Source organism: Giraffa tippelskirchi, chromosome 4 (genome assembly GCF_054371585.1).
Source record: "Giraffa tippelskirchi isolate mGirTip1 chromosome 4, T2T-mGirTip1v1.2.pri, whole genome shotgun sequence".
Taxonomy (NCBI): Eukaryota; Metazoa; Chordata; class Mammalia; order Artiodactyla; family Giraffidae; genus Giraffa; species Giraffa tippelskirchi.
This window is the reverse complement of record NC_137278.1, coordinates 207,361,860-207,389,446: the sequence shown is the minus strand read 5'-3', so window position 1 is coordinate 207,389,446 and position 27,587 is coordinate 207,361,860. Positions and strand designations below refer to the sequence as shown.

The 27,587-nt window shown below is 49.1% G+C and overlaps 1 protein-coding gene across 1 annotated transcript in view; it reads right to left on the bottom strand.

Annotated features, from left to right (window-relative positions):
* The window catches only part of SAMM50 (SAMM50 sorting and assembly machinery component), a 32,747-nt gene extending 11,225 nt beyond the window's left edge, over positions 1–21,522 (bottom strand). Inside the window, exons 1-12 of the mRNA XM_081591747.1 lie at positions 21,438–21,522; positions 16,299–16,409; positions 14,933–15,034; positions 14,136–14,223; positions 11,845–11,951; positions 10,566–10,696; positions 10,237–10,324; positions 8,949–9,077; positions 8,383–8,454; positions 6,999–7,085; positions 2,122–2,192; positions 820–887 (exon numbers count right to left, since the gene is read on the bottom strand). Of these exons, the coding sequence (XP_081447873.1) occupies positions 820–887; positions 2,122–2,192; positions 6,999–7,085; positions 8,383–8,454; positions 8,949–9,077; positions 10,237–10,324; positions 10,566–10,696; positions 11,845–11,951; positions 14,136–14,223; positions 14,933–15,034; positions 16,299–16,409; positions 21,438–21,458 (1,075 nt within the window). The 5' untranslated portion in view covers positions 21,459–21,522. The remainder of the gene's footprint in view (positions 1–819; positions 888–2,121; positions 2,193–6,998; positions 7,086–8,382; positions 8,455–8,948; positions 9,078–10,236; positions 10,325–10,565; positions 10,697–11,844; positions 11,952–14,135; positions 14,224–14,932; positions 15,035–16,298; positions 16,410–21,437) is intronic.
* Between the last annotated feature and the right edge of the window lie 6,065 nt (positions 21,523–27,587).

The window sequence follows — 27,587 nt, the reverse complement described above, 5'->3', positions numbered from 1 at the left end:
TCTGCACTCGGCGCCCAACTTTTCTGTTAAAGCTAAAACTACTCTCAAAAGTAAAGTCCATCACACAGAGCATACAGTCTGTACTTTATGAATCACTACGCTGCACAACTGAAACTTACGTAAGATTGTAAACTGACTATATCTCAGTAAATAAGCTTAACGTAAACGTGTGAAAAATTTGGAAAGTGCAGAAATGCACTTTAAAAAACCTACTAAAACATCATTCATCAGTCCCATCACCCAGATAAAACTGTAACTAATGTTTAGCTGTATTTTCTCGAAGTCTTTTTATAAAAAAGTATGTTTATTGTTCACTATAGTATTACAGTTACTATATGCACATTTTTTAAAAAAATTTTTTAAATAAAGTACACTAATCTAAAAAATCGTAGTTTGTCAATGAGATAAACAGCCATAAAAAAATGATAAAGTACTTATTCCTATAAACATCTTTTCATATACTGTTATTGACGGGGTGGTAGGAGAAACAGGTGAGAACACAAGTATGTAAACAAAACAACACGTGTATGTGGACATGCGTGTTGAAACCACACGACGCTCACAGCTCTAGGCAAGGGGATCACAGGTCACTCTTGTCTGTCTTCCGCTCCGCTACACTTTCTCATTTTCTATCATTTCCTCAACAAATAAATACCTTTCCGAGCCTGCTGGGTGATGGATGTTAGGTGTCAGTTCTGCTGGTGAAACACGAGTATCTATTATTTTGGTAATTTAAACAAATAAATACACGGTTCAAAAACGAGATGTAAACGTAGCTTCTATTTTTTTCAACGTGGTGTATTTTGGGGAAGGACAGACCTTCACTCTGCGGCCCAACGCTGTGCATGCTGAACCCCCGCACGCTGGTGGGTCCGCCGAGGTAGAACCTGGAAGAGGGAAGAGCTGTCAGAGGAAGTCGCCGTCACACACCGCAAGTGCAGAGGGCGCACACTCGCTTCTGGGTGGCCCACGTTGCCAAGTGCTGCACGTTTCAGGACTGGGGAGATGCACGCGAGGATGGAGAATGCCATTAAAATCCAAGCTTTGGGGGCGGGGAGATACTTCATTATATTAAAAATTGTATATTCTGTTTGAGTATGAAAGAAAAAAGTTCATACAGGTTATCGTTTAGTCGCTCAGTCCTGTCCGACTCTTTGCAAACCCGTGGACTGCAGCCCACCAGGCTCCTCTGTCCATCGGATTCTCCAGGCAAGAACACTAGAGTGGGTTGCCATTTCCTTCTCCAGGGGATCATCCCGATCCAGGGATCAAACTTGCCTCTCCCATACTGGCAGGCAGATTCTTTATCACAGAGCCACCAGGGAAGCCCCGTATATGTTATAGAAACACAGAGAAACATTTAAGAAAGTAATAAAACAATCCTGTCATTGACAAACAGGGTTAACATTTGGGATTACAGTGAATCCTTGACCAACCCATGGGCTTCCCTGGTGGCTCTGACGGTAAAGAGTCTGCCTGTAATGCAGGAGACCCAGGTTCAGTCCCTGGGTCAGGAAGATCCCCTGGAGAAGGAAATGGCAACCCACTCCAGTATTCCTCCCTGGAGAATCCCATGGACAGAAGAGGCTGGTAGGTGACAGTCCATGGGGTTGCAAAGAGTCAGACACCACTGAGCGACTTTCACTTTCTTTCGCTTGAACAACCCAGAAGTTAATCCAAATGTAACTTGCAGTCAGCCCTCTGTGCCCGAGCTTCCTCCACAGCCACAGATTTAACCAACTCCTGGCCGTGCAGTGCTGCAGTGTTTGATGCTGAAGAATACCCATGGACCTGAGCGATCAAACTCACGTTTGTTCAGGGTCAAAGGTACTTTATGTTAGTCGATTTTTTGGGAATGTGTATTTGTGTGAGAGTGTATACATGCAAATTTATGTACACATCTGTATTAAATTGGTGATATACTGTATTTTGCATACATTTCTGTGTCCTTCTTGCTTTTTAAAAATTAGCATTAAGGTATACAGGGTATTTTGAAACTAGCTTAAACATAAAAACTAAATTAAAATGTGAAATAAGTGCTCTCCTAAATAGTTAAACTTCTTTTGTAAGAAAGCAACCAGAAGCCACTTGCAAACCACCCATTCATTTATTATTACTTACCTATCAGCAATGCTTGACGGTTTATCACCCATGGGTACCAACATTCCACCCCAGAGAGATGCTGAAAAAACCTATTGAAATACAAAGAAACAACTGTTTTCTTCCAGCATTTCTTTCCTTCCAATGAGTATCAGCAGATTGAGGTCTGGTTGCGGCCCGCGTGTCCAGTGCAGAGCTCTGGGTTGGGGCATGAAGGCTGCAGGAAGGAAACACCTGGCTCGGGCAGGAGAAGAACCACAGCTCGGAGCGTTCTGAGGATATCTGTGTAACTTGCAGCTTCAAATTTCAAGACGTACAAGACACAAGCAAAAAAAAACAAGCCCAAAACCTCAGCAGGGCCTGGCTCTGGCTCCGACACTGGGCAGCCCCCTCCCTTCTGAGAAGCCAAGCCCAGTGGGCCATGCCACGGCCAGATGGGGGGGTAGGACCAGGCCCCGGACAAGGGAGTCGGCATCCACCAGGCCTCTGTGGCTTGGCTGCACGTCCTGAGAGTGGCTGGCATCTCAGGAGAAGGACGTAGCAGGTACGGTGCTGCTACAAGTAAGAAATGCAGGGCTTCGCTGGTGGCTCCGTGGTAACGAATCCGCCTGCTGGAGACCCAGGTTGATCCCCGATCTGGGAAGACCTCAGGTGCCGCAGAGCAACTAAGCCTGTGCACTGCAACTACTGAGTCTGCACTCTGGGGCCCGGGAGCCACAAGGAGTGAAGGCCTAGAGCCCGCCCGCCCGTGCTCTATAATGAGGGAAGCCGCCGCAATGAGAAACCCGCGCACCCCGACTAAAGAAAAGCCTGCAGAGCAATGAAGACCCAGCACGGCCAAAAATAATAAAACAAACAAACAAACAAACAAAAGAAATGCAGAGACACACACGTCCAACCCAGCCCTTGGGGACAGAGCCTGCGTCTGACAGGTCAGGGTCAGGGCAGTGAACGATCCCACGCGGGGATCCGACCTTCACGCCACGTCATCCCCACACAGAACTGCCTCGGTGATGCCTGAGACCACAGTGGGCCCCCTGGGCTCCTGACCCCGGCTGTCATCACACGCCCCCCACCCCCCCAACTCTCCGCATCTCCTGAGCACCCCCACAGGCTTCTGCCCAACTGGTCCTCTTGGATGTGCAAAGTCCACGTCCTTCAAAGCTGCCCAGAAGGCTCTTTTTTAGAAGCTTCTGTAGGAAGGATCACAGACGAAAACTAGGGCAGAGTGGGCAGAGCGGGCCAAGCGCACGTTCTATTCTGAGAAATCCATCTCGGCTCAACAATGGGACAGACTGCTGCGGAACAGGGCGAGAGGCCGGAGCCCAGCGCGCCGTGGGGCGGCCGCCCCTTGGACAAGGCGCTCCCAGCAGACTGTCCTTCCCGCCTCCGCCCCGCCCCAGTCTCGACCTAACGAGGGGGGCGACAAGGAGCACTGATTCCCCCCCAGAGACTGGCCCACCGTGCCGCGTGTCCGGCTGAGCTCAGTGACCACGGGAGCCCCGGGTGCCCCCACACCTAGGCCTCTCTACTCGCTCCCTCCAGCACCAGGCACCCCAATTCTTCAACGCCAGCAGGACAACGAGCCGACCCCATTCCCTCCCGACCTCACTCCCTGCTCACCCCACAGCCCATTACTAAAAACTGGCTGCTTTATGCACCTCACATGGCCGTCCCCGGGCGGGGGTGGGGAGACACCACCAAGGGTGGAGGGCCCATCAAAGACCAACCCCCCCGCGACTGACAACGACGAGGCAGCACCCCCGTGGCCAACTTCTACCCCTTCATTCTGCTGTCTGTTCTTCACGTCTCTCATCACTACCTGCCGGATTACATATCCATCTCGTTGTTTCTGGGACTCCCCCTTCACTAGTGTGTAAGAGCACAAATTGCTTTATTTACTGAGGTGTTTCTTGGTGCCCAGACAGTGCCTGGAAGCCAGCCAGCCTGTGTGAGAAGAAGGGAGGGATGGATATATGGACAGATGGACAGGTGGGAGGATAGATGGGCGGATGGATGGATGGGAGGTGGGGGCTGGGTGGAGGGAAGGAGGCTGAGGAAGAGACACGAGTCACGGAAGGAGAAGGCAACCATGATGGAGTCAAGGAGGGCTGACGGTGTGCCACGGAGTGGGCACAGGAGGGGACTGAAAGAGCTCGCTGAACTGAAGGAGAAATTGGCCCCTGGGAGCCTCCTGAGAAGCAGAGGGAAAACAAAGGCAGGGGCCGAATCCCGAGCGCACCAAGTCCAGGACCGATCGGAAGCAGTGATAAACGATCTCACAATCACGTGTGTACCGTTTCATCAGAACTCACGCCTCGCCCCTGGGTTTTAAGGCAGCAGTGGGGTGTGGAGAGCTGTCCCCAGGCACCCGGGCACTAGGAAGATTGGACAATAAGCAGTGTCTCCTGGCCTGGGGCTCCACTGTCTCTGGCAGAATCTGGTCACTCGCTCCTCAGGTCCTGAGGGGATCAGGAGGAACTAAACCAAAGAGACGGAGGTTCGTGACACTGTACAGGAGACAGGGATCAAGACCATCCCCGAGAAAAAAGAATGCAAAAAAGCAAAATGGCTGTCTGAGGAGGCCTTACAAATAGCTGGGAAAAGAAGAGAAGCAAAAAGCAAAGGAGAAAAGGAAAGATATTCCCATCTGAATGTAGAGTTCTAAACAATAGCAAGAACAGATAGCAAAGCCTTCCTCAGTGATCAATGCAAAGAAATAGAGGAAAACAATAGAATGGGAAAGACTAGAGATCTCTTCAAGAAAATTAGAGATACCAAGGGAACATTTCATGCAAAGATGGGCTCAATAAAGGACAGAAATGGTATGGACCTGACAGAAGCAGAAGATATTAAGAAGAGGTGGCAAGAATACACAGAAAGACTGTACAAAAAAGATCTGCACGACCCTGATAATCACGATGGTGTGATCACTCACCTAGAGCCAGACATCCTGGAATGTGAAGTCAAGTGGGCCTTAGAAAGCGTCACTATGAACAAAGCTATTGGAGATGGAGGAGGAGATGGAATTTCAGTTGAGTTCTTTCAAATCCTAAAAGATGATGCTGTGAAAGTGCTGCACTCAATATGCCAGCAAATTTGGAAAAACTCAGCAGTGGCCACAGGACTGGAAAAGGTCAGTTTTCGTTCCAATCCCAAAGAAAGGCAATGCCAAAGAACGCTCAAACTACTGCACAATTGCACTCATCTCACATGCTAGTAAAGTAATGCTCAAAATTCTCCAAGCCAGGCTTCAGCAATACGTGAACCGTGAACTTCCAGATGTTCAAACTGGTTTTAGAAAAGGCAGAGGAACCAGAGATCAAATTGCCAATATCTGCTGGATCATCAAAAAAGCAAGAGAGTTTCAGAAAAACATCTATTTCTGCTTTATTGACTATGCCAAAGCCTTTGACTGTGTGGATCACAATAAACTGTGGAAAATTCTGAAAGAGATGGGGATACCAGGCCACTTGACTGGCCTCTTGAGAAATCTGTATGCAGGTCAGGAAGCAACAGTTAGAACTGGACATGGAACAACAGACTGGTTCCAAATAGGAAAAGGAGTATGTCAAGGCTCTATATTGTCACCCTGCTTATTTAACTTATATCTGCTTATTTAACTTATATGCAGAGCACATCATGAGACACGCTGGGCTGGAGGAAGCAAAAGCTGGAATCAAGATTGTCGGGAGAAATATCAATAACCTCAGATATGCAGATGACACCACCCTTATGGCAGAAAGTGAAGAAGAACTAAAGAGCCTCTTGATGAAAGCGAAAGAGGAGAGTGAAAAGTTGGCTTAAGGCTCAACGTTCAGAAAACTATGAGATCATGGCATCTGGCCCCATCACTTCATGGCAAATAGATGGGGAAACAGTGGGAACAGTGTCAGACTTTATTTTTTTGGGCTCCAAAATCACTGCAGATGGCGACTGAAGCCATGAAATTAAAAAACGCTTACTCCTTGGAAGGAAAGTTATGACCAACCTAGACAGCATATTAAAAAGCAGAGACATTACTTTGCCGACAAAGGTCCATCTAGTCAAGGCTATGGTTTTTCTAGTGGTCATGTATGGATGTGAGACTTGGACTATAAAGAAAGCTGAGCGCCGAAGAATTGATGCTTTTGAACTGTGGTGTTGGAAGAGACTCTTTAGAGTCCCTTGGACTGAAAGGAGATGCAACCAGTCCATCCTACAGGAGATCAATCCTGAGTGTTCATTGGAAGGACTGATGTGAAAGCTGAAACTCCAATACTTTGGGCACCTGATGCAAAGAACTGACTCATTGAAAAGACCATGATGCTGGGAAAAACTGAAGGCGGGAGAAGGGGACGACAGAGGATGAGATGGTTGGATGGCATCACCGACTCACTGGACATGAGTTTGGGTAAACTCCGGGAGTTGGTGATGGACAGGGAGGACTGGCGTGCTGCAGTCCATGGGTCGCAAAGAGTCGGACCCGACTGAGCGACTGAACTGAACTGAACTGAAACCAAACCGGATTAAAAACATTTAACACAGAGATTCCTGGAGACACCCAGAGCCCTAAGACCTAGCAAAGTAAGGTGAAGACACAGAATTTCTAGGGATGTAACATCAGGAGGCAAAGACGGCGGCACGCTTGTCCTCCAGACAAGTTTCTTGATGGCCCTGAGATGATGATAAATGGGGCAGGGGCTCTTCCATGTGAAATGACTGACAGGCAAGCTTTAAAGGAGCTAATCATCGCTTCTCCCCAGAACATCCTCAATTCTGGCCACATTTAAGGGATGAAGTGATTGAGCTTCAAGCACGACCATTCTCATTTCCTCTTTCTTGCTTTAGATATTCGGGAACTGGGATCTAGTCAGATTCCAAAAACACAGGTGACAAGCTCCTGGCGAGATACTCACCGTGTCAAGGATGAGTTGTTTATTCAACTGAAGCTCAAAATCTTCTTTTAAGAAGCTCACGTCCCCTCCAGTGTAGCCAGCCAGCTCCTGTCAGGGAGGATCCTCAGGTAGGATGGAGCCCACAGACTGACTGCAGGGGTTTCTAGACAGCGTCACTGCGGTCAGTACTACAGGCTGCCGTTCTGTATTTTTAGAAAGGCAACAGACCACTTCTGTGTCCCAGAGGCTGCTTCCTGGTCGTTCGGGACGGTGCCAGGGGCTTGACAGAGACACCATCACCAGACACAGTGAGTAACCAGAGAAGGCTGCTCCTTACATGTGCCAGGAAAACACTGGCAACATCGACGTTCATTACAGAGCTTGCTAAGGACGGTACGGTGGCTCAGCCGTAAGAACCCGCCTGGTGATGCAGGAGATGTGGGTTCAATCTCTGGGTTGGGGAAATCCCTTGGAGTAGGAAATGGTAACCTGGAATCAGTATTCTTGCCTAGGAAATCCCATGGACAGAGGAGGCTGGAGGGCTACAGTCCATGGGGTCGCAGAGTTAGGCACGACTTAGCGACTAAACAGTAACAGAGGATGACATGACCTGTTTGGCCCAATCAATGTTTGGAAAAAGAAAATTAGCCTAACCATTCACAGTTGGCACATTTTCATATGAAAATGGGAGAAGGAAATGGCAACCCACTCCAGTATTCTTGCTTAGAGAATCCTGTGGACAGAGGAGCCTGGTGGGCTGCTGTCCATAGGGTCGCACAGAGTTGGACACGACTGAAGTGACTTAGCATGCATGCGTGCATTGGAGAAGGAACTGGCAACCCACTCCAGTGTTCTTGCCTGGAGAATCCCAGGGACGGGGGAGCCTGGTGGGCTGCCGTCTATGGGGTCGCACAGAGTCGGCCACAACTGAAGTGACTTAGCAGCAGCAGTAGCAGCAGCAGCATATGAAAATTGGATTCCCAGCTGCTCCTCTGACACTGAGTTCAGGCAGACAGAGGGTCGGAGCCCCCCTCCCCAGCCGGCTTTGCCCCGAGGTCACTGGCTGGGCCCTGCCGCTGTCAGGGTTACAACCCCGGGCTCGGGTGCTCATCAAGCACCACCAAGGAAACCAGCCCCACCAAGTCACGACTTGGCTTCTGGCCTGTGACGTGACATATCAGAGGCCAGAACCTCATCCTGACTCTGAGCTCCGTGAAGGCAGAGTCTGAGCTGCAGGGAGCAAACCCAGGGCTAGGAACCCTGAGAGGGACAGACACTCTTGCAAGCCATTCCAGAAGGACCTTTATGGTTAAAGGAAGCTGCAAGTATTAACAATGTGACTGCCCCCAAGGGACGCCCCAGTCCCCCAGGAGCCTGCAGAGGCCGAAGGGGAGGGAACACTTACCTGGTTCACCTTCAGCAAAGCCCCTCTTTTCGGCAAGATGGAGGAGTTCCGAGAGTCGATGACCATCGAGTGCTGGAAGAGGTAAGGATGGGGGTGTCTGCGCTTCAATATGGAATGACACCAGACACTCGCTAAGCACTGACTGTTCGCCAGGCACTGTGCCGAGCATTCCCTTAGGTGGCTTCACCTTCATGAAAACCTCCCATTCTGTGTGAGGACCCGATAGAGTCAGGGAGACAGGTCACATCCACTGGCTGGGCAACTCTGACCCTATCCCCATCCCTGTTTTCTCAGGGAGCTTGATGCCCTGACTGAAGTCAGCTCAGCCCACTTCCAGCTAAGACACCACGGTGGGCCCTTACTCCCTCCATTTCTCATCACCTCCGATGTTACTTAGGAAAAAAGGACGTGAGGCTATGTCCAGATATTCACAGTGACCGGTTCTAGACACCCCAGCTGTGATGCCTCTCGGTCCCTCCTGATGTAGGTAAACGTCGTTCTCCCAATGCACATGGCCTGGCTGCACCAGGGCAGGTACCCGCCGGTGGCAGAAGCGAAGCCCTTACCGACAGAGACGACTTCAGCGAGTGCCCGCTCTCCTTCCGGACGGCGAAGGACGCGACCCTGGAGAGGCAGCCCAGCTCCCGCCAGACGCCCTCCCACTTGACCGTGTGGCTCGTCTTCCAGGTGGGAAACTGCGAGCAAACACGGGAAACCGTCGGCCTTCGTGCTGCACGGACGCGGTGGCGTCCTGGCCCGGGCCGTGGGATGAGGCGTCATTATTAACCGATTAAAAACTAAGACACTCTGTGAATCGACGGGATGGGAAGAGAGGACGACAAGGCAGGCTGGGGAAGGAGGGAATAGAGGCAGGCGGGGGAGGGCGGGGGAGAAGCCACGGTCGCCATCCGAGGGGAAAACCGCTTGAGCAGCAGGGCTGTGCTCTGAGCCAGGAGACGGGGGTAGCTGGTCTGACGCTGCAGGGAACTTTATAACCACCTGGTTTCTTTCCCATCCCAAGGACCACAGGACACACACCCCACCTGGCTGTCTGAAGCCAGGCGGGGTGACCCACATGAGCCATGTCAGCCCCCAGAGAAGAGCAGGGAGACAGGGTCACAAGTGAGCGATGAGTGGAGAGACGGGGGCTGGGGTGGGGGGATGCCGCAATAGCTCCCTGGGTCCCCTCCTGGAGGCGCTCACCCAGCAGGGCATGCGGGGCCGTGAAAGTGCGGGTGAGGCCGAAGCGGCTGGTTTGAAGACCGCACACAGGGAACTACCTTTATACGGCACGTGCCTCAAGTCTTTCCTCATTAAACTAAAGCCTACACCAGGAGGGGAGGAAGGGGGGCAAGCTAGAAAGGAAGGTAAAGAAGAGAAGGGTTCATCGTAAAACGGGAAAGCGGTCAAACGACAGGAATTCCACGCGATGCAGCCCGCCGGAAGCAAACGTGCTATAAACCCATGATGAAAGCGTCCGGTAACCTGCTGTGACCTGAACTGTCAGGAGCCATAAATCTGAGCGTGCACGAGGGAGGACAAGCAGACGGTGCCCCAGGAAGTCAGGGGCAGGGAAGGAACGTGACCGGGTCAAAGTACCTGCCGCCGTGGAGGCTGGCCACCCTCTCTGGCCCTGGCAACGGGCACTTGGCGAGTGGGGAGGGGCCTGCCCGGGAGGCGGCTGGCGGCAGGACAGGGAGCGGAGGGTGACCCCAGGACGGGCCCCCGCTCCACGCTTCAGCCCGTGTGTGGCTGCGCGCCCGGCCCCGCCCCCTCGGCCGAGTCTGGGGATCCATCGACAGGCTCTCAGGCCCCACTTAGGCACACAAAGGGAAGGACGGGAAAGCCACTCACGCTGTACTCCGCTGATACGCCTCGGTCTGTCTCCCGGAGTGAGCTCCAAGGGAACTGTCCCGTGACTTTGTATAAGTTTACGGAGAAACTAGGAGACAAGGGGGCAGAGCTTTAAATGCTGGGTCGGTGATTATCCCTGGTATACCACCTAAACCAGCAGAGTCACAGATACACTCGGGGCTCATCTTCACGAGGAAATCTACCCATGTGGTGACGCGACAGAAGCGTCGGCCGATTCTGCAAAGTTTCTTTTTAGAAACTCCCACTACGCCACCTCTCTTAACCCCTAAACCAGGCCACTGAACGCAACGATCCGCGGGGCTTCCTACTTTCTTTCAAAGTTTCCGGGCTGTGGTTTGAAGAAGGACAGGCCATACGAAGTTTCTTTTGTTCCATAGGAAAACTGGAAAGTCACCTTTTCTGCCCGGCCTAGAAGATTAGGGAGTTTAAGGCCAAGTACCTGGGAGGAAAAGAAAAACAGCAGAGGTTTTGTAAGTAAGCTCGTCTGTGTCATTTCTTCTTAGAGTCTACTTACAGGAGGTGCCACATGCTGTTTCCCCCTCTCGGACTTCCTTCACTCAGCACGACAATCTCTAGGTCCATCCATGTTGCTGCAAATGGCGTTATTTCACTGTTTTTAATGGTTGAGTAATATTCTATTATATATACGTACCTCTCACGGACTTAGAGGATGAACTTACGGTTACTAGCAGGGAAGGGGGCGGAAGGGATAGTGAGCGTTTGGGATGGACATGTACACATGGCTATATTTAAAATGGAGAACCAGTAAGGACCTGCACAGGGAACTCTGCTCAGTGTTCTGCGGCAGCCTGCATGGGAGGAGTTTGGGGGAGAATGGATACATGTGTACCTATGGCTGAGTCCCTTTGCTGTCGACCTGAAACTATCACAACATTGTTTATCAGCTACACCCCAATGCAAAATAAAAAATTTGAAAAAAAAAAATGGAATCATACAAAAAAAAAATTGCAGGGGTTTAGATGGAAAGAATGATAACTCTTAGGAAAGACTGTATGAGCTGAGGGATTCTCACAGAAACAGAACAAAGATGTACACTAGGGTCTGCTTTTCATCTGTAATTGTTTTTCTTCTTTAAAGCCTGCCTCTGCTGAGGGATAGGCTAAACCCACTGACTGTGAAGCTCAGAGAAACTAACTCTGTGGGCTTGGAGTTCAGGAGAACTTGAACAAGTAACCATTAATATGAACACGGGTTATCACCACCTCATTCTCAAACAATCCATCTTCATAACAAAGCATGTTATAATCAACTCTAGGAAGATTAATGACAACCACAGGACAGGTTACAAATAAAGATTAAAGGTCACGGAAAAGTTCTGGAATTACCATCAGTTTTTAGAGCATGGTTCACAACTGGGGACTTCCCTGGTGACTGAGACCCCACACTTGCCATGCAGGGGGCCCGGGTGCCATCCCTGGTCAGGGAAAGAGACCCCACATGCTGCAACTAAAGACCCCTCACGCCACAGCCAAGACCCAGAACACGAAATAAATATACATTAAAAAAAAAAAAAAAGAGTTCACTATGGAAAGTCCCATCCTTAGGAAGGGAAAGCCCGTGTCTTACCATACTGCCTTCGTTGTTCCCGACCATGGTGTTGTAACTGCCCGTTAACCTCCTTAACTCAGTTACTTCAAAGGTAACGTCTAACCCATTGGGAAGCGCATCATCACCTAACAAGTGAGAAAGATGAAACAATTAAGACAGCTTGAGTGTGCAGCTTTCTGTCCAAATGAGATAAATGACAAAATGCAAACTGAAGCCTCCGCTGATTTTACAACCTCCTTTGGAACACACACGCTCTGGTTTAAGGGCCAAGAACGTGCGGGAAAACCCCATCATATCCCGACGCACGGGTCTGGTTTCTGTGGTGGAAGACAGCGAGGTCAGGCTTTGCTAAAAGGAGTCATAAACAGCAGCAGCAGCATTACGTAAACACATGTCGTTTACATTATTTGCTTACAGTACTTCTTCCAAGTGAGCTCCTTGAAAATGGCAGGGGGTGGGGGGCCTCAGTTCAATGGACGTTAAAACATGGAATTCGAGTGACAGAGGGGCTCCAGTAACCCTGACGGAGAAGCAGCAGCTCGACCCAGATGTAGGACGTGGATGGTTTCTGTCCTTCCCAAGCTGGCAGTGGGGGGCCTGAGTTCAGTGCAGCTGCCCCTCACCCACCGAGGGTCCTGGGGGGCAGAGGCCTGAGCACCAGAAAGGCCAAGGTTGATCCTGCGACCCTGGCTGGACACCCACAGCCTCTGGGAGCTGTCAGACCCACGGACACCCGGGCAGTGGCTCCCCAACTCTCAGATTCAGCTGGTCCAGGGTGGAGCCCTGGCACCCCCTTTTTTTTAATTAGCAGACTTTACTGTTTAGAGGAGCAGTTTTAGGTTTATAGGAAAACTGAGCAGAAAGTACAGAGAGTTCCCATAAGCCCCCTCTACACACCCTCCTCCGCCCATTCACACGCTGCACTGGTGGGCTATGTTTTTTACCACTGATGGACCAACAGAGAGACGTTCCTGCTAACTCAAGTGTGGCCGGCACTAAGGCTCACTTTTGGCATTGCACATTTTAGACATCTGACAAATGGATGGTGTCCACATTCTTTCTTAAAGGCTCCTGGGTAGTTCTAAAGGCAGCCAGGGTGGAGAACCACAGACAGAAGTGAACCAGCTGACCACATACACATCACATTCACAAAACACAGCAGCGTGTTAAATCTAAACGTCACCCACAGGACTCGCCAACAACAAGCACTCCAGAGCATCGGTAAGGGCCACTGTCATACACCTGTCCCACTGGGCGTGAGAGATCGGGGGGTCTCTATTAGTCACAGATGAACTTGTATTCTAGGTAACAGAAATGTCTTTTGTTTACACAGCATTTTATATTTTTGCAAGCACTTTCATATACTGTTTCATTTTCATCTTCTCAAAATTATCTTTCACTCAATCCTGAAGAGTTCAGTTGTTCTCTGAGTCATTCCAAATATGTATTTTTCAGGGGACGTTGGAATGGAGTGAATTACCACATACGGAGTCCTTCATGATCCAGTCTCCTGATCCTTCTCCTGCCTCATCTTGCATCATTCATTCCCCACAACTGCCTTCTGGCTCTGGTGCCCTGGCGTACATCCAATGACCTTTTCTCTCTGGCCACTGGGCCTATTCTCTTTCCCTAGAACAATCTGCATCAGCCCTACTCCCCAAATGCACTCACGAACACACATCTTTTAGGTCTCAGCATCTGCGTCACCTCTTTCAGGAAGTCTTCTCTGATCCACTTTGCCTCTGCTGACTGAGAGACTAAGTCTCCTCCAGTGCCCCGCCCCCATACAGCACGACCTATCAGCTGAACTGTCGTCACTTCTCTGTCTGTCCCCAACCCTGTTCCACTTGACCAGAAGCTCCTTCGGAAAGACACCATGTCTCATCTGCCATGGTCTCTTCCCATGGCAGGGAATCATTAACCAAAGAATAAACACCAAGGTAAGACAGCTGCCCAATATCATAGCGAATAAGCAAGTGAACAGACACTCAAAAGTGAAATCTGACTCCCACTTGCTTCCTCTTCTTAACACACATTTAGGTGGAATCTGCCAAGAGCTCATTCGGACACCCGATGGGGTGGGTTATCCCGAAAAAGCCCGGCTCTCTCCTTCTCAGAAGCCTGGTTCCATCCAGGGGCTCAGCAAGCAGCATCTTCAAAGTCACCTGACCCCCCTCGGCCTGACATGAAGACCCAGTGAATTCCTTGAGAATGCACGTGCTCTCTGCCTGGACACGTAAACAGTGTCCCCAGTCCTAGGGGACGGACGGAAAGGTGAATCAGAGAGAAGCTGCAATCAGGATGCGTACCCTGACACGTATCGATCAAAACATCCACTTGTCTAAATATTCCTAGACGCAGCAACTTTTCACGGGCTTCGTGAGATTTCCTCATAACCTGTAAGACAGAAAAACAAGAGACGGTATTCCCCTAAGGTACAGAGACATACACGGTGGCTGTGAGACCAGGCAGGCGGCTGAGCATTCGTGTGAGGTTGATGATTCCCTGAGAAGAATATTATTGTTTAAAAAAAAAAAATACTATACTTTCAAAAGTGGGAACGGCTGAACACTACTTAGAGATCACATAAAATGGGGACCGGAGCCAGCTGGACCGGAGCCGGGGAGGTGGTCACGAAGGAGCTGCTGGCGACTCTGCCAGGTACCTAAGTGTGGTTCCGAGAGCAGACGGACACAAGGAAGCCACAGAGGAGAAGACTGTGCAAGCCGGGAGAGACGCAGGTGCGTAAACGAGTAAGGGCCCGAGGAGTCGGCGGGGGTGGGTGGCAGTGAAGAGCCCACCCCCCCACGGTCATGGAGGGTCAACACCCCCCCACCAGGAGCTCTGCAGCAAAGCCGGGAGGGCTGTGAGGGACACGGGGAGGGGCGGCCCCGGGCAGGACGAGGGGACAGCTCTCCTCTGGGGTCAGGGTGGGAGCGAAAGCATGTCAGTTTGGGGGGGGCTTCTGGGAACTGCGGAGGTTCAGCCCCCTTCCCAGTAGGAGGCGAGCTCATAAGTGGGGGCGGGGTACCCGGTGGTGCGGGCAGAGGTTCACGGGGTCTTCTGAAGGGGATGGGAAGAAGGCCACGCAGAGGGGAATACTTGCCTCGATAAGGTTTTTAGCCTTAAAAACATCTCTAATTTCACACATGATGATGTCGTCCTTAGTCCTTCCAAGTCCATCAAAATGAACGTGTTGAACCACCACCTGAAGGTGACAAGTGGACACAGATTGTTGAGAACAAAATGGGGCAAAAGATCAGGCATCAAGGATAAAGATAAATACCTAAAATTAGTTTCAAAGACTTTTCTTTTTTTAATTTAATGAGCCACGTTTCTTAATTCCATGTCTTTTCAAAAAAACTGGTCCCTTGAACTGACTAGGTCTGTACTTCCTGTGAATGAGATTTACGAGGCCTCCGCAGTCAGATGACCAAGGGCCAGGTCAATCCTAAACCCAGGCAGGGTGCAGAGATCCTCTAGACCTCCTTCCCCACATGCTCCCTGGGCACAGGCCTCTGGATCATGCCGACCGTGACCTGGTTTAATAGCTGAGTATTTTGCCGGAGATCCTGTGTGGATTTCAATATAGCATGATCAGTGCGAGCTCAGAGCCTCTCCCTCGACTATAAATACTTACTTCACTCACTCATTCAATAAAAATGCACTGCTTACCTATGAACCAAGTATCATACGAACACTGAGAATATATCAGCAAGCAAAACGTAACAATTTCTGACTCTATGGAGGTTATATTCTAAAGGGGCAAGAAATAGGCAATGTACATAGCACAGTAGATGGTAGAGAGTAACAGAGAAAAATCAAGCAGGCATAACGGGGAGCGTCAGGGCCTGCATGACTCACAGGTGATCAGAACACTACACTACAATCTTAATCAAAGAACTAATGAAAGGGAGGAAGGTGGGAGGGAGGTTCCAGAGGGAAGCGACATGTCTATACCGATGGCTGGTTCAGGTTAAGTATGGTAGAAACCAACACAACAGGGTAAAGCAATTATCCTCCAATTAAAACTAAGTAAATTTAAAACAGAAAAAAGAACTAATGAAAATGTGTTTACTTTTCTGACTGTATTTAATTGCAAAGGCAACAAAGTTTAGAAAAAGTTTAATTAAAGACCCAGTCTTTTTTTTCTGGGAGGAGGGAATAAAGTTTAAACTTTAGCACCACTTGAGTTTCTCTTTGAAATACTTTTGGGGTTTTTCTGTAACATAAACACAAAAATGTATTTGTTTACACTTCTCATGTAAAGAATCACCAAGGAAAAACTATTCCTCTAAAACTAGAAGCTATTTCTCTAAGTGTCCAGTCTTTCTAAAGTGCAGCTGGCTGCAAACTCTTTTTTGATCAAGGTGTCAACAAGGTTAATCCCTGTCTGTCTCCCCAGTGGCTTGTGGAAGACAGCACTTCTAGCAACCATGGTATGGAGCCCTCGCCCTCCATGGGATACGCACATCCTTGTTCTCAAGAATTTCCTGCTTAGCTTCAGGTTCAACTTCAACAAATTCAGCTTCTTCTCCTAATGCTCCAAAATCAGGTCCACTGGCTGGAAGAGGCTCCAAACTCTGAAAGGGACCGGGTAACCACAGATAAATGCACTTACATAAAAAGGCCAGAACCTTTTGGTTTTTGCCCTCAGATGGCGCGCCAGAAAAGTCAGGACCGCAGCTCCTTCCAGCGCTGGCGGCAGCGGGTAAGGAGCACAGGGACACTGGAACCAGCTGTCGACTTACAAGCCTTCGGCGGCCAGTGACCCTTCGGGTCCAGCGTGTTGTCATTACAGAAAACAAAGGCAAAAATTAATCAACAAAAGCGTCAGGCACAAACTACAGTGACTATTCCATGAACTTAGTTCTGTACACCTGAGACTCATGCGAAGACAAAAAAAAAAATTGCTTTCCTGTTATAGAAAGCGTCCTAATTTTTTTAACCAAAACTAGATACAATCTAGGATAGTTACATTAACAAACCAAATTACTAAATGATACTTCTCAGGACTCTGATAGATTTGTTTTGGTTCAGAAAGTCTCACTCACACAGGAAGGGGAGCAGCAGAAAGTGGTCCTTCAGTCTGAAGTGACATTGCCTCAAAAGCGTGCAAGCATCTTCTGAGGAAGGATTCTACAGTAATAATTACGGAGATATGATAATATAATAGTATGCAAAACAATGCACATATAATATTGTATATTTATTACACAAATAATTGCTTCAATCCACAGGGTCACATGGTAAAGCGGGAGTCAATACAGTGCGGGAGACCCGGGTTCAATCCCTGGGTAGGGAAGATCTGGAGAAGGAAATGGCAACCCACTCCAGTATTCCTGCCTAGAAAATCCCATGGATGGAGGAGCCTGATAGGCTACAGTCCATGGGGTCGCAAACAGTCAGACATGACTTAGCGACTGAACAACAACGTGACTGCTTAACCACGGGGACTCCCAGGGACCCAAGTGGCTCCATGTGAGTGTACACGCAGGCAGCTCTGGGAAGAACTATGGTACCGGCAATGGGATGCTGCCTTCCTCCACCAGCACGCTACAGAGGCGCTTCTGAGTGCGCATGCGGGTCTGACGCCTGCGGAACGTGCAGCAAGGGGGCCTCTGGGCCGTTCTCACCTTTTCCCTGGAATGTTCAATGGCCTCTTGTCAGCACCTCCTCCAGTACTGTCAGTACTGACTTGACAGTACCATGTCCACTTTCCCATCCTGGCCCTAAAGGACTGGTCCTTAAAAGCACCCTCAGGGACAGAGTGCCGCTGGACTCCTCAGCGAGGCGCAGAGGAACTCCACCATGCAGCCCCTTCTGCTGCTCCAGACTCGACCCTGAACCCACCAACCCTTGCACTCCTGTTTGTGCGCACCTGGTCCTCTCCGCCCAGGATAACTAGCCTCCTCCCCACAGAGGTGCCCCGAGAGAACCACCCTCGGTGTCATCTCCGCTGCCAGCGGTCCCTTCTTCACACGGATACCCCTCGGCGGAAGTTTACGACCTCGGCAGGTACTCCTTTTTATTTTTACCTACCCGGCTATATCAGAAACACTCATTTATGGAATGGGTGAGTGAATGACTTTTTTTTCTTTTGTTTTGACGTTTAATAAATATCTGAGTGCCTACTGTCTGCTTAAGAGCAGGGAAGGCAGCCGTTAATAAGACAGACTCGGTCCTTCCCTCAGGGATTGACGTGGACTATTTACATGAGTAAAAAGGGAAGATGATGTGGGGCAAAGAAATAGAATTTATTTCACATAATTAACCTTTCATTTTTGTTGTGTAAATATTTAAAACAGGAGATCATTACTGTATTTCTCAAAAATGTGAACAAATTAAAATGGTAACTTTAAAATTTTTTTTAGCGTGGCCCATTTTTAAAGTCTTTATTGAGTCTGTTACAATATTGCTTCTGGTTTATGCTTGTTGGTTTTTTGGCTACAAGGCATGTGGGATCTTAGCTCATTGACCAGGCATCAGACAAGCATCCCCTGCACTGGAAAGCGAAGTCTTAACCATTGGACTGCCAGGGAAGTCCCTAAAAATAGTAACTTTTTAATGCAACTTTTCATGAACATGCTTCTGTATTTAAGTTTACATAGTGCTAAAGAGTGTATTACAGATGAGCAAATCCTATATGCAGAGTATATACTATGGTTAGGAACATACACACATATTTATTGTTCTTAATCCAAATGCTTGACAAACAGACTTTGTCTGGACATAAAGTTCATGTGCCATTATGCTAAAAAACATTCCCTTATGGTTCCTAAAATCTCAAAGCATAGAACATACTTCACCAAAGACTTGCCAGACCCATTTGCAGTCTTAAGTTCGAAATTTAGACTTTAAGTTCAACAGATGGTGTCTTTACAGTCTCACCAACTGCACCAAAGCTTGATGTCCTAAATTAACTGTTTCACTAATGGAGATTCAGTCATTCACCAAATATCCACTCACTATGTGACAAGCACTTGCAAGAGTCTCACTTTCACAGAGTTTACATTGCAGTGTCTGGCTAAGTATTCAGTGAAATGAATTAAAATAAATATTTGGATCTAGCCTCTGACCTTTAAGCAGATGTCTACTGTGAGTCGACAAACTTTACTGAGCACCATATGCCAAGCACTGGGCAAGGCAGTGCTAATGGAAGAAATAGGACATGAAATAAATTTAATGAGTTATGAACACCATCTTTAAAGTGATATAGACCAGAATGAGACAGAAAATACCAGAAAAAAAAAATAGATATCAATGGTAAATACAGTTTCAGAAAACTTTTTTAGTTCAATTTTTTTTTTTTAATTTTTTGGTCTTGCCATGAAATGTGTGGGATCCTAGCTCCCCAACAAGGCACTGACCCTTTACTGCACGCCCCGCCCCACAGTGGAAACAGCGTCCCAACCATTGGACCGCCAGGGAAGTCCTGATTCAGAAAACTTTTGTTTCACATATGCATGAGGGTACTAGATAGTAAATATGGGATGTTTTCTTACTGTGAGTTCTGACCAAAAATTCAAACACTGGCTAGTGAAATTAAAGAACTGAAATTATTTTTTGTCAATATATTCAACAAAGGAGTGGCAGTTTCAATGTCAAAGGAGCTCGACAAAAGCAAAGTCTTTTTGTTCCTATACTGAGCACCTAGAACAGTGCCAGGCAGCACACAGCTGACCATTGGTACACATGAGCTGAATAAATGAACAAATGCTTACTTTGCCAAGATGCTGCAAGGGATCCAAGGCAAATAAGATGCAGTTCCTATTGCCATCTAGAAACTAAGAATCTAAAAAGTTAAGTGAAAAATCCAGAGCTAAAACAGGGCACCAGAATAGAAATGTCAATTAAGGAGGTCGGTAGCACATCCAAAATGAGGAACGGAGGGGAGACAAGGTTTGTGTAGAAAATGATTTGAACTGAGTTCTAAAAGACAATGGGCTTCCTTTGTGGCTCAGCTGGTAAAGAATCCATCTGCAATGCGGGAGACCTGGGTTCGATCCGTGGGTTGGGAAGATCCTCTGGAGAAGGGAAAGACTACCCACTCCAGTATTCTGGCCTAGAGAATTTCATGGCCTGTATAGTCCATGGGGTCGCAAAGAGTCGGACACGACTGAGGAAACTTCACTTCACTTCTAAAAGACTGGCCCATTTTGTCAGCTACTGCGAGTGATGAAAGAGGGGAGCTACACCCTACAGCACAGTCCAAAGAGTGCTTTATTTGAAGGAAATATCTGGAAAGGGAAGTTAAGTTCAATTCCGGACACCATGCTGGGACATCTATGCTAAATTCTTTCAGGTAAACTCCTGAAAACTTCTGAGCAGCGCAACTGAAACAACCTATGCTGCAGAAAAAGTTGTGCTGTGGGCTGGAACTCAGAAACACGCAGATGGTTCAGAACATTCAGTTTCAGAACATTCTGAGGCTCGAACGGTAAGGCCTTGGACAGATATTCTTTCTCTGGGCCTCAGTTAAGACTGCGATAAAGGGGAGCAGCTGGGCAGTCTGCCTGCCACACCGCACACAAGCAAGTGCATTTACATGCATTGTGTGTTTCAATTCTCCCAACAGCCCAGTGAGCGGACACTATTACCACCTCCACTTAGCCAGGTTCCCTCTGCACAGTACCCAGGAGACAGGAGGACTCCTGAGCGTGGGTTGGAAGACTTCGGAAGATGCTTCCTGCTCTAGGAAAGCCTAGCAAGACCCCAGCGGTGGCTGAGGGGGAGAGACTGGAAAAAGCAAAAAAGCAGGGACATTACTTTGCCAACAAAAATCCATCTAGTCAAAGCTCTGGTTTTTCCAGTAGTCACGGATGGATGTGAAAGTTGGACCATAAAGAAAGCTGAGCACCGAAGAATTGATGCTTTTGAACTGTGGTGTTGGAGAAGACTCTTGAGAGTCCCTTGGACCGCAAGGAGATCCAACTAGTCCATCCTAAAGGAAACTGGTCCTGAATACTCATTGGAAGGACCGATGCTGAAACTGAAACTCCAATACTTTGGCCACCTGATGCGAAGCAACGGACTCACTGGAAAAGATCCTGATGCTGGGCAAGACTGAAGGCGGGAGGAGAAGGGGATGACAGAGGATGAGATGGTTGGGTGGCATCACCAACTCAATGGACATGAGTTTGAGCTAACTCCGGGAGCTGGTGATGGACAGGGAGGCCTGGGATGCTGCAGTCCACGGGGTAGCAAAGAGTCAGACACGACTGAGCGACTGAACTGAAGGAACTCAGACGCCCGAAACCGCTGAGAGCAGAAAGAATTTATTCCTCCGCTGCAGGACATCGCGGAAAGCCCGCTGGCCCTTTCCCGGCCCCACTGCTAAGTGACCTTGGGCAAGTCAGGTCTCTCCTCTGGCTATCGGTTTTCCTGCTCTTGAAGTCTGCCGTAGCGGGTGGAGGCATCTTTGCGGCCTCCTCCACCCGGCCCGCGGCGGCGCAGCGCTGGGCTCCCCACCCCTGGCACTGTTCCCCGCTGGCCTTCAGGCCCCGCCGCCCTCTTTTTACCCGGGCAGTCCCGGGCGCAGCCGCGAGAGTCTCTCCCCGCGGAGCCCGCCCCGAGGTCACGCAACCAGCGCGGGTCGCTGGGCCTCTTACCCGGGCGTGCACCGTCCCCATGGCTCCCTCTCTGGCCGCCGCCTCCCAGAGCTGCCCCGGCCGGACGAAGGCTCGGCTGGTGAGGGCAGAGGGCGGGGCTCCGGTGACCGAGCTCCGGGTTGGGGGCAACACCCACAAGCCCCTAGAGGCGGCAGACTGGGGGCGGCCATGATGTCCCGCCCTCGCCCCGCCCTTTGGCTCACGGTGCTTCCGCTCATTGGCTCATAGGCGCCCGTGACCCGGATGTACACGCGGACGCCCGGAAGCCCTGCCACCTGGAGACGGCCCCAGCGCCACGCGTTCGTTAGCGCCCGGAGGAGCTTGTCCACGCGTGGACGGCGGGTCTCTGTGGGGGTTTAGGGGAGTGGGCGCCCCGGAGTTGCCCCTGGAGGACAGTACACCAGCTGGTGAACGCGCCGGGACTCACGTCTTTCCCTTAACCCTCGTGTTCAGTTCAGTCGCTGAGTCGTGTCTGACTCTCTGCGACCCCATGGACTGCAGCACGCCAGGCCTCTCTGTGTATCACCAACTCCCCGGAGTTTGCTCAAATTCATGCCCATGTCCTTGGCTCCGCAGGTGCCGCGCTTTGTCCCCGCACTCTGGCGAAGCGCCGCGCCTCTCTTCGCCTGGCTGTGGCTATGGCCTCCCGCGCCCCTGCCTGTGGAGCCTCGCACATCCGGATTGGCGCCCTGCAATGCACCTCTCCCGCTGGCCACATGGACGCTTCAGGTCACTGAAGCTCCCAGGGCTCAGGCTCCTCGTTGACAGAATTGAAGGTGACGTCTTACCTGCTTAGCAGGGGTGGATTACAAGGCTTTTGCACGAGAGTATAAAAGTGCCAGGCGCAGGGCAGGGCACTGCGTGAGCAGCGAGTCAACGGCTCCTATTCTTTCAACTGCAGTGAATGTCAAGAGTGTTATCCAGGGGTTGACGTGGGGACTATTCACATTGGAAAACAAGACAGCTCTGGTATTATTGAGTCTAAGCTCGTTGTGATCCTGGTAGGTTAGGCAGTGAATCTGGGGAGTGGAGGAAATGAGGCCAGGAGTCTGACTTGATTCGGAAAGTTGGCTGACTGAGAAGAGGGCAGACTGATGTCTCAAAGTAACCCACCTTGTACGGATCTGGATGCCAGGTTCTTTTATGGATCCGAGATGGGGGGAGAGGGGAGGAGACAAAGTGAAAAAAAAAGGCCGTTAATCTTGAAAATACCTTCTAGAATGGCAAATCTCAGGCAGAGAGATGCATTGACTTGTTTCTTCCTGCCATCTCCAGGTGGACAGTGTTATGCACAAAGGCACTTTAGCTCAACAAGTAGAGGGGCAGAATTCCCTGAGGCAGGCCATTATGTATGATTATAATAGCAAAAGCAACAGAAAGCAAGTGGAACAGTTTCAATGTGGAGTCAGAATTGACTTCTCCCTGCAACAGTTCAGTTCAGTTCAGTCGCTCAGTCGTGTCCGACTCTTTGCGACCCCATGAATTGCGGCACACCAGGCCTCTCTGTCCATCACCAACTCCCGGAGTCTACCCAAACCCATGTCCATCGAGTCGGTGATGCCATCCAACCATCTCATCCTCTGTCATCCCCTTCTCCTCCTGCCCTCAATCCTACCCAGCATTAGGGTCTTTTCCAATGAGCCAGCTCTTCGTATGAGGTGGCCAAAGTACTGGAGTTTCAGCTTCAACATCAGTCCTTCCAATGAACACCCAGGATTGATCTCCTTTAGGATGGATTGATTGGATCTCCTTGCACTCCAAGGGACTCTAAAGAGTCTCTTCCAACACCACAGTTCAAAATCATCAATTCTTCGGCGCTCAGCTTTCTTCACCATCCAATTCTCACATCGATACATGACCACTGGAAAAACCATAGCCTTGACTAGACGGACTTTTGTTGGCAAAGTAATGTCTCTGCTTTTAAATATGCTATCTAGGTTGGTCATAACCTTCCTTCCAAGCAGTAAGCGTCTTTTAATTTCATGGCTGCAGTCACCATCAGCAGTGATTTTGGAGCCCAAAAAAATAAAGTCTGACACTGTTTCCACTGTTTCCCCATCTATTTCCCATGAAGTGATGGGACCAGATGCCATGATCTTAGTTTTCTGAACGTTGAGCTTTAAGCCAACTTTTTCACTCTCCGCTTTCACTTTCATCAAGAGGCTCTTTAGTTCTTCTTTACTTTCTGCCATAAGGGTGGTGTCATCTGCATATCTGAGGTTATTGATATTTCTCCCGGCAATGTTGATTCCAGCTTGTGTTTCTTCCAGCCTAGCGTTTCTCATGATGTGCTCTGCATATAAGTTAAATAAGCAGGGTGACAATATACAGCCTTGACGTACTCCTTTTCCTATTTGGAACCAGTCTGTTGTTCCATGTCCAGTTCTAACTGTTGCTTCCTGACCTGCATACAGGTTTCTCAAGAGACAGGTCAGATGGTCTGGTATTCCCATCTCTTTCAGAATTTTCCACAGTTTATTGTGATCCACACAGTCAAAGGCTTTGGCATAGTCAATAAAGCAGAAATAGATGTTTTTCTGGCACTCGCTTGCTTTTTCGATGATCCAGCAGATATTGGCAATTTGATCTCTGGTTCCTCTGCCTTTTCTAAAACCAGCTTGAACATCTGGAAGTTCATGGTTCATGTATTGCTGAAGCCTGGCTTGGAGAATTTTGAGCATTACTTTACTAGCATGTGAGAGGAGTGCAATTGTGCGGTAGTTTGAGCATTCTTTGGCATTGCCTTTCTTTGGGATTGGAATGAAGACTGACCTTTTCCAGTCCTGTGGCCACTGCTGAGTTTTCCAAATTTGCTGGCATATCGAGTGCAGCACTTTCACAGCATCATCTTTGAGGATTTGAAATAGCTCAACTGGAATTCCATCACCTCCACTAGCTTTGTTCGTAGTGATGCTTTCTAAGGCCCACTTGACTTCACATTCCAGGATGTCTGGCTCTAGGTGAGTGATCACACCATCGTGATTATCTGGGTCGTGAAGATCTTTTTTGTACAGTTCTTCTGTGTATTCTTGCCACCTCTTCTTAATATCTTCTGCTTCTGTTAGGTCCATACCATTTCTGTCCTTTATCGAGCCTATCTTTGCATGAAATGTTCCTTTGGTATCTCTAATTTTCTTGAAGAGATCCCTAGTCTTTCCCAATCTGTTGTTTTCCTCTATTTCTTTGCACTGATCGCTGAGGAAGGCTTTCTTATCTCTCCTTGCTATTCTTTGGAAGTATGCATTCAGATGGGAATATCTTTCCTTTTCTCCTTTGCTTTTCACTTCTCTTCTCTTCCCAGCTATCTGTAAGGCCTCCTCAGACAGCCATTTTGCTTTTTTTGCATTTCTTTTCCATGGGGATGGTCTTGATCCCTGTCTCCTCTAGAATGTCACGAACCTCTGTCCATAGTTCATCAGGCACTCTATCAGATCCAGTCCCTTAAATCTATTTGTCACTTCTACTGTATACTCATAAGGGATTTGATCTAGGTCATACCTGAATGGACTAGAGGTGTTCCCTACTTTCTTCAATTTAAGTCTGAATTTGGCAATAAGCAATTCATGATCTGAGCCACAGTCTGCTCCCGGTCTTGTTTTTCCTGACTGTATAGAGCTTCTCCATCTTTGGCTGCAAAGAATATAATCAGTCTGATTTCGGTGTTGACCATCTGGTGATGTCCACTTGTAGAGTCTTCTTTTGTGTTGTTGGAATAGGGTGTTTGCTATGACCAGTGCGTTCTCTTGGCAAAACTCTATTAGCCTTTGCCCTGCTTCATTCTGTACTCCAAGGCCAAATTTTCCTGTTATGCCAGGTGTTTCTTGACTTCCTACTTTTGCATTCGGGCTTCATTTTGGTGGTGGAAACAGCTTCTTGTCTCAAATGACAGCATATAATAAGTAATAGCACATCGTGATAAATGGAGTGAGAGAAACGAGACAGAACAATTGAAGGATTTTCAGTATCATGTGGTCTCATGTTTCCACCCTTTCCCAGAGACCCTGACACCCTTTCCCATTTAAGTAGCAGTACCTTAATCCTCTTGCATTCTTGGGGTAAATATTAAATCCATATTCCCCTTCTTGCCTGGGAAGAGATAGACGTTAGCTCCTCCTAGGCACCTCTTCCCACACTGCATTCCTTGCCAGTTGACCTAGTCATCTGTTTTTTGAGCTGGACTGGTGCCTGGAGGTGAGGCCCAGTTCTTTGCTCCATGAGCCCAGAGGCTGCATGGTGCCTGGCGTGGTGCAGGGACTCAGTTAATATTTGCTGAATTACTGCTCTCCCACCGTAGGCTACAGCAGACAGAAAGACACTGCTTATATTAAAAATGCACATTCCTGGGCCTCAGCCCTGACCTACGGAATCAACCTCCGAAAAGTAGAACCTGGAGATCTGAATTTTTTAAAGTGGGCTACATAATTCTTTTACCCATTGTGTTTAAGAACCCCACAGTAAAGAATCTGCCTGCAGTGTGGGTTCAGTCCCTGGTTGGGGAAGATCCCCTGGAGAAGGAAATGGCAACCCACTACAGTATTCTTGCCTGGGAAATCCCATGGACAGAGGAGACTGGCGGCCTACAGTCTGTTGGCTTGTAAAAGAGTCGGACACGACTTAGTGATTAAACAGCAACATTCTAAAAAGCTTTATGTCTGTGTCTGACTTTATCACTCATTTCTAAAGTCTCCGAAGACTTGGGCTACTCAGCTGCTTATAAGGAACTTGGCCAGAAATGGGTGGAAGAGTGCTCAGCAAGGGGGGGAGGAAGCAGAAGCAGCGGCAGCAACAGCATCTGCAAGAGATGCGGGACCGTGACACAGGCAGGCAAGGTGGCCTCCCGTGAAGAGGGGAAGGGTGTGCAGGGCCAGATCTGGCCCAGAGACTTCTGGGTCTGGGCATGCGTTCAAGAGACAGCGAGCTGAAGGAAGAACTGGGCTATAAGTTAGTTGTTGACCCTTGGCAAGTGACACCCTCTTGAAGGATTACTTTTCTCCACTCTAAAATAGAGATGAGGTTGCTAAGGACCAAAAACAGAAGATTTTTGTTTTAATTGTTTTATATTTCACACTGGGAAGTAATGGGTCCTGGGCTTTTGCACTCTTTCAGACCATTTTGGATCACCCCTTGGCAGGAGATCACAACCAGATTAGCTCCCCTTTAATGCTTACGAGAGCTGGCTTAATGGACAGACCCACTGGTTGGGTTTCAGCCAGGATTCTGCCATGCTAAGCTGTGTGGGCTTCAGCTGAGCCTGTACCTCTCTGGGTCAGTTTCCCTTTTGGTGAAGTGAGGGTAGTGATGGTAGCCACCTTGTAAGGTTGCTTTGAGGGTTCAGTGAGTTAATAGATGTGAACTTCTGCCTGGCCTAGAGAGAAAGAGAGCATGTGAGTGTGCACACACGCACACATACAGCCTGAAACCAGGCCTAGAGAGAGGGAGAACACGTGTGTGCACACACACACAGCCTTAAACCAGGCCTAGAGAGAGCATGTGCATGCATGCACACACACACAAACACACACCCTGAAACCAGGCCTAGAGAAAACATGTGCGTGCGTGTGCACACACACACAGCCTGCAACCAGGCCTAGAGAGAGAGCACGTATGTGCACACATGCACACATATACACAGCCTGAAAGCAGGCCTAGAGAGAGAGCACGTATGTGCACACATGCACACATATACACAGCCTGCAACCAGGCCTAGAGAGAGAGCACGTATGTGCACACATGCACACATATACACAGCCTGAAAGCAGGCCTAGAGAGAGAGCACGTGTGCACGTGTGTGCACACACACACACACAGCCTGCAGCCAAGCCTAGAGAGAGAGAGTATGTGCACATGTGCATGCGCGCACACACACAGCCTGACACCAGGCCTAGAGAGAGAGATCAGGTGTGTGCGCACGTACATACACACACACACAGTTAACCATCACAGTAAGGGGAGCTTTTATAAAGGATGAAACAGACCCAGAAAGAGTAAGCAACTTACCCTAAATCCAACTGGGACCCAGAGTGACATGGCCCTGCTACTGGCTCTTAGCCACCTCTGAATGATGCCCACATGTCCCAGGGTCTGGGGACTGGGGGGTGAAGTAGATGATGGCTCAGAAGCCTCCCAACCCTTAAAAAGGAGGCGGGGAGC